This window comes from Cyprinodon variegatus, unplaced genomic scaffold (genome assembly GCF_000732505.1).
Source record: "Cyprinodon variegatus isolate N-32 unplaced genomic scaffold, C_variegatus-1.0 Scaffold383, whole genome shotgun sequence".
Lineage (NCBI taxonomy): Eukaryota > Metazoa > Chordata > Actinopteri > Cyprinodontiformes > Cyprinodontidae > Cyprinodon > Cyprinodon variegatus.
Window position 1 is genome coordinate 172,885 of NW_015150836.1, and position 10,623 is coordinate 183,507.

The window sequence follows — 10,623 nt, forward strand, 5'->3', positions numbered from 1 at the left end:
ATAAATACACCTTACAAACTTAAACCCAAGACCAAACCCATCCTTTCATATAAAAATATCCAAACATATATCCTTAAAGAACATCTTTTATTTTAAACTTGGACATAGAAGCAATCTCATTGTTACAATTCAAAACAATATATCAACCAGGTTTAGACTTTAAGTGTTGTATGGCATTAATACAAATTTAATTTAAAACATGTCATAAGTCGGTACCGTTTTTATATAAGTAGAAAAGGAAAACGTTTCATGTTTTATTTATAAAATTTAGAGATGGGTTTAATTTGGTCAAAAATTTCAAGTGAGTAAAAATTTTTTTTCCCTGCATATTATGTTGTTGCACATCCAGCAAATCCCGACGCCCGATACTGCGCCCCAAATATTTCTCTGGCTGTACATAGCACCAAACTGGTAACCTTTGCAGGATATGGAGGTGGGTTCTTTTTCAGAACACTCCCATCACTTTATAGCATTGCAGCATCTATGCAGATATAGACAAACACCTCATAATAATCTGTATGATGTGACCCAGTTAAAAAATAAAAATCCATGGCCCATAGGTGGACTGTGAAGTAATTTATGCAGCTATTAAGAAGTCAATATTCCAGTAAAACCTCTTCAGCTTTACAATTTATCATTTGCAAAGAAGCAGCTTTTCTCTCCCTACTTCTTTGCGTTAAAACAAACAAAAAAAATCCTACACCCACCCAGATGCATGCTGGTCCCACCCCTGACAGCTTCATTTTTAAACGTATCCACCTAAATTGTTCGATACATAATAAGAAACGTAACTGAAAATATATGACCTCAACTAAAAGATCCACAAATAAAAATGTTATTAATCCTCATGAATTAACTGGATCCTACACTGCATCTAAAAAAATAAAAAACAAATCCTTAATATAACCTAGGAAGTTGCTTAACAACCTGCTTTAGGGAAAAAAAATGAAATAAAATTCTGCCTAAGATGCAGGCGGGTGGGTGTCATTATTTAGCATAGCTAGCATGGTCACTGGTATTTTGTAACGCTCCAAACTCTGAAATGAAGTATGGTTCAGGTTGTATATCAATGAGACAAAAGCTCTAATTTAGAAGGTAAATAAAACCACATCTAGTGATTATTGGATCAATACTGAGACTCATTTCACCTAAAAGCTAAATCTTGAGGCGCTTTTATTCTAGTGCCGTAAACAATACATGCCCTTAGATTACCGCTGCACTTTAACAGCAGTTTAAAAACAATACACTGAACAACTGATCCAAAAAAGAAACAATTACAGCATAAGATGATGAAGATGTTTATTTGAAAATAATACAGCCACACGTTTACTTCTAAAGCCAAAAACAAGAAAAAAAGCTGCATCAACTCAAGCATTTTAAAACCCAGTCAGAGCCACAAACCCAAGGTAGGAAGAAAATAATTCAGCACAGGGACATTAATTAGGTTCATGAGGGGAAACAAAGCAGAAAAAACAAATCCAAAGGCATGCAGACCGACTTTTTCTGTCAAATGGTGCGACTGGGAGACAAATACATAAAACAATTTTACACCCGAGCAACAACTGAGAACAGAAAGTTTTTGCCGATACATCAACTTATGTTCATATCCACGTCCTAGTTTATCATCCCCACATCTTTACTGGAAGAACTGAATTTTACTGCTAAAAAAAAAAAAAAAAATCAAATGAATTAAAGGCGTTGCATCCTACCTGCGCAACAATTTGGAAAATAAAGATTACTTACATAGCAGCAACAATTAAAAACCACTCCTATCTATGTCTCTCTCTGTGATACAGACAAAAGATCCTGACATTATGAAGCTGTAGAGACGGCAGTCCTGAAGGTAAAAAAATAATCTGGAAATAAGAGAAACAAGACAAACTAATACAAAAAAAAAAAAAAGACAGCTGCTGCCGGGCTGTAAAAACAGACAGGATGTCGAGGGGCTGCCCGATTAGGACAGCGGTGAGGGGGAGCTCACTCAGTCGTCTGCGGGCGTAGGGCTTCGGTTTGGACTTGCTGAGCGGGAGCGACTGAAACAGAAATGGAAAGGAATCAGATGGCAACAGGAGAAGATGGAGCACTACACACCTATGGATATTCTGCATTGTTTTCATCTTTGGAAAATTAACTGTAAATCAAAGGCCAAATAAGTATATATTATTGACACTAATAAATCATCTTATTCTAACAGGTCTTACAGGACAAAGCTGTGGCAGCATGTGTGAATAACACCCTCCTCTCATTACACCTGTTAACATCATCTGTGTCTGTCTGTGTCGCACACGTTCACCCATCCAGTCACTCCCACATTCAGTCGCACTCTCAGCATGCTTGTTTAAGGCTCAACTCTAGCAAGCCTGAACATTTCTGTCACCATGAACATGAGCTTGTCAGGGGGGTTGATTTTTGGTTACCTTTGGAGACAGCGGCAGAAACAACAAGTACAGAGAAGCGAAGGATCAAAGGACTGAAGGACGGAGGACTACAACTCGGAGAGACACTGGAGGCTCTTGAAGACTGATCTCTCGTCAGCTCTTTCTCTCACTTTCAGAAGCTAAGACAGAGGCGAAGAACTCTGGTAGGTAGGGGGGGTCTGGTTGGTAGTAGGTAATGGATTTTTAAGGCCGAACTCTGATCTGTGCGGGTCAGCCCTCTGGTAGATCTGAAGGCTGGCTGGGTGAGTCTAGTAGAACAACTGTATGTGTGTGCGGGCTGATCTCGTCTGAGCGTGTGCGTCGGTTGAACAGACAGTCATCCGTTCACTGAGGGGGAGGGTTCGGTCGGTAGGTCGACCTCTTTCTCGCTGTCTAACATCAGATGCAGGCGAAGGCTGATCTCAGGTCAGCGCTTAGTCAACCTCCCGCAGGACGTGCACACCGCCAGCTGGCAGACCCTGGGCCTGGGATCAGCGGCGGTGTCTGTGCAGTGCTCAGCTCCCACCACACGCTTTAAAGAAAATATGAAAAATAAACAAAACTTCTGCAAAGATGTTTACCGCAAGTCACACCCCTGGTGCTGATTTAGCTGATCTTATCTAGAAAAGTTCTGGAGAATTCTACTGAGCTAGCCCAATTCAGAACAGGGAACTTTAATTTTACTGACATGAATATCCTGTCTGAACATTTCAAATCTTTCTTACTTTCTTAGCCTTCAACTGTTATAAAAAAATAAATAAAAATAAAAGGTAGGTGGCTCTGTCTGAGGTGGAGGAGCAGGAGAACCTGGGCGGTGGCTGCTGCTCCTTCTGCTGAAAGTAGCTTTCAGGTAAAGGTTAGAGGCTGAGCCCAGATCCTCTTTCCTGGGCTCTCTTTTCAGGATCAAAGCAACCGATTCAGAGCCACATGGATCCGGAAAAGAGAGCACAGGAGGTCCAATCTGTCATCTGCTGGACTTTCCCTATGTCAGACAAACAGCTCAGTTCTCCTGCTTTACTCCACCCAGTTCACCACTCCGGCTGCAGACGTCTTCTGGTGAAGCCCCGGCGTGTCTTCGGATCCTCCCACTCATCGTCATGCTGGGGTCGGCAGGCAGGAGCGTGACCCCTGGCTGGAGGTGGGCCTAGAGGGGGCACCTGACCTGGCTAACATGTCTGACTCTAACCTGAACGGCTAGCTAATGGTGGGGTATCTACCCTTTTTTTCCTGCTGCGATGTTACAAACATGAACTATGACACATTTATCAGACCCCCAACCCCAGTGCAGATAGAGACAATGAGACTTTGAATTTACCTGGCCTTCTTGTGGTTAGCCGATGGTGATCGAGAGCGGGAACGGGACACAGAGCGCCCCCTGGGGGCAGAGCCTGACCGGGACCGAGACCTAGAGTGACTGAGAGGAATAAAACAAACAGAACAAACATAAATCACATGTTTCAAACCAAACTTATCTAGATCCAGTTACGCTTCTTTACATGAGGGCAGCTGGACCTCCGCAACACGCCACCTAGCCTTGACTCAGCGCGTCACCTACACCACTGATTCGGTCTTAAGATCCACAACAGAAATTAAACCAAATAACGTTTATTTCTCCTTAGATAGAAAAAAATAATAATAATTGCATCACTTAAAAACAGATAAAACCAACTAGTTTTTTTTGTGGTAGCGTTACACTCATGTAGGGTTAGATGAGATATACTTCAAATATGATCACAATACTGAGTGGAAATGTGGTGATAAAGATAAAATTGACAGAAAAAAAAGAACATCACTTCTTCACAGTCTTCCTTTGGAGGCTATTTTAAAGTCACATAAAAAAATAAAATAAAAAGAAATAATAAAATTTCTAACAATTTCCCCACTTACTGAAGCTTTTAAATCTACATTAAATGTAATTTATTGTTTAATTTATGAATTAAAATTCTTACGATTAGAAACTTATCACAATAATAAGATAAATGCCTAACCCCATACCCATGGTCCGTTGATTCAGCAAAAAAAAAAAAAAAAAAAACATTTCAATTGTGCTCGTCTTAAATTAGGCAGCCTGATTTACAAAGGCACTCTGATATTTGAAACGAATTAGCTAATATTAACTGAACTTTATTGATCTCACAATGAAGAAATTCACCTCTGCATTTAATCCATCCTGTTGGGGATCAGTGGGCTGCCATTGTGCGGCGCCCGGGGAGCAGTGTGGGACTTATGGTTGCTGCTTACTGACTCAAACTGACAGTCTGTGGGAGTAGGGCTTGAACTTAGAACCTCTGGATTCCAAGCGCAAATTGCAAACAGCTAGGCCACCCCTCCCCCACCATTTCTTCTGTGATGGACCCATAAGCAGTAGTACAACAAAAAGGGCCAAGCAAACGTTAGCACGAGTTTGGCTCTGGAACTCATTTGAAGGGAAAATCCCCAGAGTACTTATGCAGAGAAAAGAATTAGTCCTACCTGAACCACAGTCATAGATAAAGCCGCAGCAAACACCACCGTTTTAACTGAGAGCCAGGTTTTTATTTCTTTGCATCAAAAAATTAAAAAACAACCACAAAAAAAAGAACCACCTAAATAGTAAATTAGTTTGCAATGCAACAATAAAACAAAGATTATGAGTCTTATAAAAGTCCTTGTTACTGAGGAAGGATTAATGACTGATAAATAAAACCTAAAGATAAAAAAATATGAAAGGCTGTTATCCCAACAAGCGACGGTGGGCCTTAATGTCAGTTTCAATCCTGCAGCTAAACCAGGATTTATAAAGGAATGAGGAACTCTAATTTAATGCTTTTTAATGCTCTTACACTTTTTATTAAAGCATTTTAAATGCCACAATAATCACAGTTAAGGATTTTGAATACCAAGTCAGACCTTAATTTAAAAAATAATATTCTTAAAGACTTAATGATTTTCAAAAGACTTGGAAAACCCTGTAAACATTCCCCTGATTGGCTGTGGTGGAGCCTGACATGTTACAGACGGCATACCTTCTCACTGAAGTCCTGGACTTGGACCGTGCTGGGGACCCAGATCTGATGAGAAACAAACAAAGAATGTTTTACTTAAAACCATCTGAAAACCTCCAGGTTAAGCGATTTTAGAGTAAGATAACAACCAGCCACCCTGTTTCAGATGGCACCATGCCTGAAGCCCGAGGTTTTATTAAGGAAGCTGCAACTCACCGGCTTCTGCGTCTGGAATACGATGGAGATCTACGGCGGCTCCTGGTGGAAGAAGGGGAAAAAAAGTGAACACCACCAGTCTGAGCGGCATGATTCAGCACCAGAAAACACAATAGTTACGACCGACCAACAACACAGCAAATGTAAACTTAACTGTGGAAATAAAGTACTTTGTTTCCTAAAACAGAAATATTGGAAACAAGCCTTCACTTGTTAATGGCGTGTCTGTTTCCATGTCAACATACCGACTGTAGCTGCGGCTACGGCTACGGCTGCGGGAGCGAGACTGATAACGTCGGCCACGGGATCTGGACCTGGAGCGGGACCTGGACCGAGAACGAGACCTGGAATACCAGCACCAACGGGTTAACACCCTCCTGCTGAGCTTCACCCGCTGAACAGGAAAGACAGAGCTCACTCACCTGCTGCTGCGCCGGCCCCTCTTGCTATAGCGGTAGCAGTCGTAAGCGTAGTGGCCCCGGTCCCCACATTGGTAACACCGATCATTGGGGTCAAACTGGCGGCGGCTGGGGCGTCCGCGGCCCTTCCTGGAGAGACCAGTGGACATCTCCACACGAACACGGGAACCACACAGGATCCTAAACACAAAATGCCACACCGTGTTCAGTCAGTAAAAATACACATTTCCTTAAGGATGTTCGGTAGGATATATATATATATATAAACAAAGAGACTTACTTTCCATCCATGCCTTTGACAGCATCCTCTGCATCTCTGGGATCTTCAAACTCCACAAAGGCAAAGCCTGGTGGATTCCTGGCCACCCACACGGTCCTCAGCGGGCCATAATAACCAAATGCTCGCTCCAGCTCGCCCTTAGCAGCGCCGTTACCGAGGTCACCGACATACACTTTACAGTCGGCGGCCCGAGACGAGCTCCGGGAGGACGAATGGTAGGACATTTCTCCTTACCTACAGACAGAGAGAAGTGGGACTTATAAAACCGAGCTTGTGATACTCAAAAGAAAATAATAAAAATAATAATAATAGTACTTTGCTGTTGAAAAGAAGCAAACTTTAGTTTAGATTCATTTTTTTTACCATAAATGTTGTAAGACTTGGCTTGACTTTGGCCAACTGATGCTCTCAGAAGACACATATTCTTTAATATTTTTGCGATTGTCCAAATAATTGTTTTTGCACAAATATACAAGCAAATTTCTACATTTTAAATAATAATTGAACTTTATTGATCTCACATTGGAGAAATTAACTCTCTGCATTTAACCCATCCCCTTGGGGAGCAGTGGGCTGCCATCGTGGGACAGCCAGAGGGCAATCAGGAGTTAAGGGTCTTGCTCAGAGAGCCAGAGTGGCAGTCTGTGGGAGTGGTGCTCAAACTCAGAACCTCAGGATTCCTAGCTATATGCCCTACTAGGGCACCACTGCCCAAAAACACCACCTTATACAGTTGCACATATATTCCAAGTATGCCATTCTTTTTAAACATACTGTACTGTATTCATTATATTTTAGGTTAAAATTGCCTTCACCAAATCTCTTCTTCTTAACCCAGTTTTTATCTGCAAGCATCTGCTCTCTTTTATCTCTGTTACTCATAGACCATAGAATATTTCTATTTATAAAATCAACATGACATGGGTAGACTGAAGGACTAATTCACTGTTTCAATTTAAACGGAGTGTTAAAATATCAAATTTAAAACAAAGCAAGAAAAGAAATTAGCTTTAATATATAAACACGGATAAATTTGTTCAAGTTTAAATGAAGTTAAAATGGCAGACCTTACAGAAAGAAAAAAAAATGAATGGTATGCATATTCATCTGTTCCCTCCAGGAAGCCAGCGGGAGGTAACCACACCATCTCCATGGAAACGGACACTTAACCGCCTCCAAAAGGCAACATATCCAACAGTTTCGGTGTTTATACAATCCATCTCATTAACAAGTGAAACCTGAAGTTAAACATCTCGTTCTGGCTCCAGTTTCACCATGATGATTATATCAAAGGTCATCCAATCCAATCATGTTTATTTTAAAAAGGGTAATTTGTGCTATTTTAACACACCTGACAACCTGGTTTCGTTTTTACGATTGAAGCGACCTGAACCATACAGGAAGCCATCTGATCATTAGCTTCCTGTTAGCAGCTGTGTAAAGGTCCATTTTAGGAAATTACAATACAGAAACATCATTTATTTTTTATTTTTTATGAAGGATTTGTTATTACTGTTTAGTAAGCAATAATAGTCATTTTAAATCCAGAACAAAGTCCTTTGCGGAGCCGCAGGGTAGCTGTTAGCTTGACTAGAGCCTCCCCCCACTGGAAGGCCGGTTTGCTTTAGGTGTATAAAGCAACATTCATCAGAAACACAGTTGAACCCTACATTCGAAAACCCTTTAATTATAGCCCCAAAAGTGAGCCCCGATATTATCTATAAGCGGTTCAATTCAGGAAATAGCCAGGCCCCGCTAATCGCAATGGCGCGCGGCCCACGCGAAAGCTTGCCTTACCGTCTTCTGTTGTTGTTTTTATTCTGCCTCCTCCTCCCGAAAACCGAACTCCAGGAGCCTCTATGAAACTCTATTATTACCGAAGTGTAAAAACAGCACAATTTTAAACCGCCAGGTTTTTAATCTAGTCCCTGCATATCTTTCCGCAACGACTTCACCTCCACGGCTGGTCGTAGTGGCTGCCGATTCTAATGGTTCTTCTTCTTCTGTGGACTAAGGCGGTAGAAGACCGTTCCAACATCCATTAGCGCCTCCGCCTGATTGAAGGTGGAAGCTGCAGTTTTATTCTAGAATAATTTACGTAAAATACCTAACTGTAAAATCCAACCCTCTTTCCACTATCATAATTTATTGAAAAAATAGTTTTATCTGAGTACTTCACAAATTAAAATAATACATACTTCCTATTCATCATTTATGACTGGGAATTTGTGCAAACATCCAGAAACAAACATACTCACCTTTAAGGAGTCATTTAGAGTAGAGTTTCCCAAAATTTTCAGCCCAAACTGTTGCTTGAGTATAAAACATTTCTGGAAAAATCAACTAACCACATGTGTTTTCCTATTAGAAACTAGTGTTGCACCGATGCCATTTTTTGGCCCCGATATTGATACCTGGCTGTGCCGTATTGGCCGATACAGATACCATACCATATGATACCATCTGTTTGAAATTGATGTGTGTGTGTATATATGAAGAACTGCATACTACTTGGTTGTAAAATAATAACCATCATGGCTTTTTCAAGCTGCTGCCTACCTTTGTTAAACAGGAAAAAGACTAATACAAAGTGAATCCAGTAGAACTTTTAATGCCTACCTGGAATGGGTGACAATAGTTGAATAAAATTAGGCTCTCAAAATGGTATCGGTGCCCTATTTGTTGGTACTCGCCGATACCGATACCACCATTTTAGTGCTGAAACGGGCCCCGCCCGATACTGGTTATCGGTGCAACAGTAAGTACGAGGGCGAACTATGAGAATGAGAAGAAAAGTGCTGCAGTTCTGAGTTTTGGCCACAGGGGGCAGTTTCGTAATGCATGTTTTCAAAAAGCTCATTTTCTTAAATATTTTCCCTGCAGTGACCATGTACAACAGAAAAAAAACCTGATACTAATGTGGCTGAAATTCAAGAGAAATAAAAAATGTTCACGGTTCATTAATGATTTGCCTAATTTTCTGATTTTGTTATAATTATGTATGTTTTATGTACATTTTAGTGCTGGATCGGGGCCCCATCCCATATTGGTAGCGGTGTTGGTACAACACTATAAGAAGCCACATTAACAACCAAAGCAGCTGGTTTGGTCCATTTCGATATTATGCTCATACTTCCTTGAGCAATTTAACATAAATATTTATTGGTTGGTTTAATTTCTGTAATGAGTCTCAAGACCCCATACTGGTTGATTAAGGAGCCCAGGTGGCATCACGGCCCCAACATTGGGAATCAGTGATTTAAAGTGACTAATAGTCCCAACAGTCACATTTTTAGGCTGTAGGAAGAGGCCAAAAAAGCCACAGAGAACCTAGGCATGCATGAGGGAAATATTTAGAAATATCGGTCCAAGTCACGTCCTGCAGAGTTGATATCCTACAGCTTTTGTTTTAACACAGGTAGGTGTCTGACATAAGCAAAGGAAAGGCAGGGGTGCTCAAACTGAGGGTCGAAACTATTAGGTAGGCGGTCCTGAAGTGATGCCTGAGGTTTATGAAAAAGAAAGTCACATGATATTAATAAAAGTTACCATGAAATATGTAGATATTATATTACAGATGAGACATTTTATTTATATTTATCCAAATATAACAGAAAATTTCATTAATTAATTAGATATCCCACTAAATGATTCGAAAAATAACTTAAAATGATAAAGGTAATAAAAAATAAACGTATTCCCAGAGAAATATAAATACTCTGCTATACATCGATGCAAATATAGAGTAAAATAAATATATATGTATTTTTAGGGAGACACCAGTCTGTGGCACTCTGAAATGTTTGGGAACCTCCACATTGAAGGGGCATTGAACATTCTTTTTCTTTTCCATCCATGCCTCTACAATTGCCCAACATTTAAAATGAGTTTTTCTCAATTTATAGTTGTCTCTATAAGCTCCATATGTCTGTTCTTGTGAGGGTGATTCTCTGCAACGCTGCTGAAGATGAATCCCAAAGGGCCAGCCATGGTTAGCCTCAACCACAGGAGTACAAAAATAAAACTGTCTAGGTAACCTAATGATCATCATGGTGTAGGGAAAAAAAACCTTGAAGATAAGAAAAAACTTTAGACGGTGTGCAATATGTTGCATTTGATGCAATAGTAGGACAGCATTTCAGGAGAAGGACATACTGAAAATCAAACATGGTGGTGGTAGTGTGATGGTCTGGGATGGTGTTGCTGCTTAGCACCTGTTCAGACCATGAATTCTGGTCTTAACCCTCCAAAAAAAAGAAAAAAAAAGAAAACGTGAATCTTCTCACAGCATCAATTACACTTTTATA

The 10,623-nt window shown here is 40.5% G+C and overlaps 1 protein-coding gene across 3 annotated transcripts; it reads right to left on the bottom strand.

The window, feature by feature from the left end:
- Positions 1-1,282: 1,282 nt before the first annotated feature.
- On the bottom strand, positions 1,283-8,224 carry LOC107092507 (serine/arginine-rich splicing factor 7-like). Of its 3 annotated transcripts, XR_001481578.1 has the most exons (9): positions 8,114-8,224; positions 6,317-6,550; positions 6,040-6,216; positions 5,863-5,961; positions 5,618-5,659; positions 5,423-5,467; positions 3,733-3,831; positions 2,418-2,949; positions 1,283-2,033 (listed from the first exon to the last, which is right to left on the bottom strand). XR_001481578.1 is itself a non-coding variant. In XM_015387025.1 (8 exons), exons 2-8 carry the CDS (start codon positions 6,538-6,540, stop codon positions 1,982-1,984), a joined length of 738 nt encoding a protein of 245 aa, XP_015242511.1. In that variant the 5' UTR covers positions 6,541-6,550; positions 8,114-8,224; the 3' UTR covers positions 1,283-1,981. The 3 variants fall into 3 exon arrangements, 2 of the variants coding, with proteins under 2 accessions (XP_015242511.1, XP_015242510.1); XM_015387025.1 differs by lacking the exon at positions 2,418-2,949; XM_015387024.1 differs by having other exon boundaries at positions 1,283-2,949.
- Between the last annotated feature and the right edge of the window lie 2,399 nt (positions 8,225-10,623).

Coding starts and splice junctions, on each gene's coding strand:
- LOC107092507 (XM_015387024.1), bottom strand. CDS start 6,540: ATGTCCTACCATTCGTCCTCCCGGAGCTCGTCTCGGGCCGCCGACTGT. Junction 5,468..5,617: donor TATTCCAGACGCAGAAGCCG/GTGAGTTGCAGC, acceptor GTTTCTCATCAG/ATCTGGGTCCCCAGCACGGT. Junction 2,950..3,732: donor GCTAACCACAAGAAGGCCAG/GTAAATTCAAAG, acceptor TTTTCTTTAAAG/CGTGTGGTGGGAGCTGAGCA.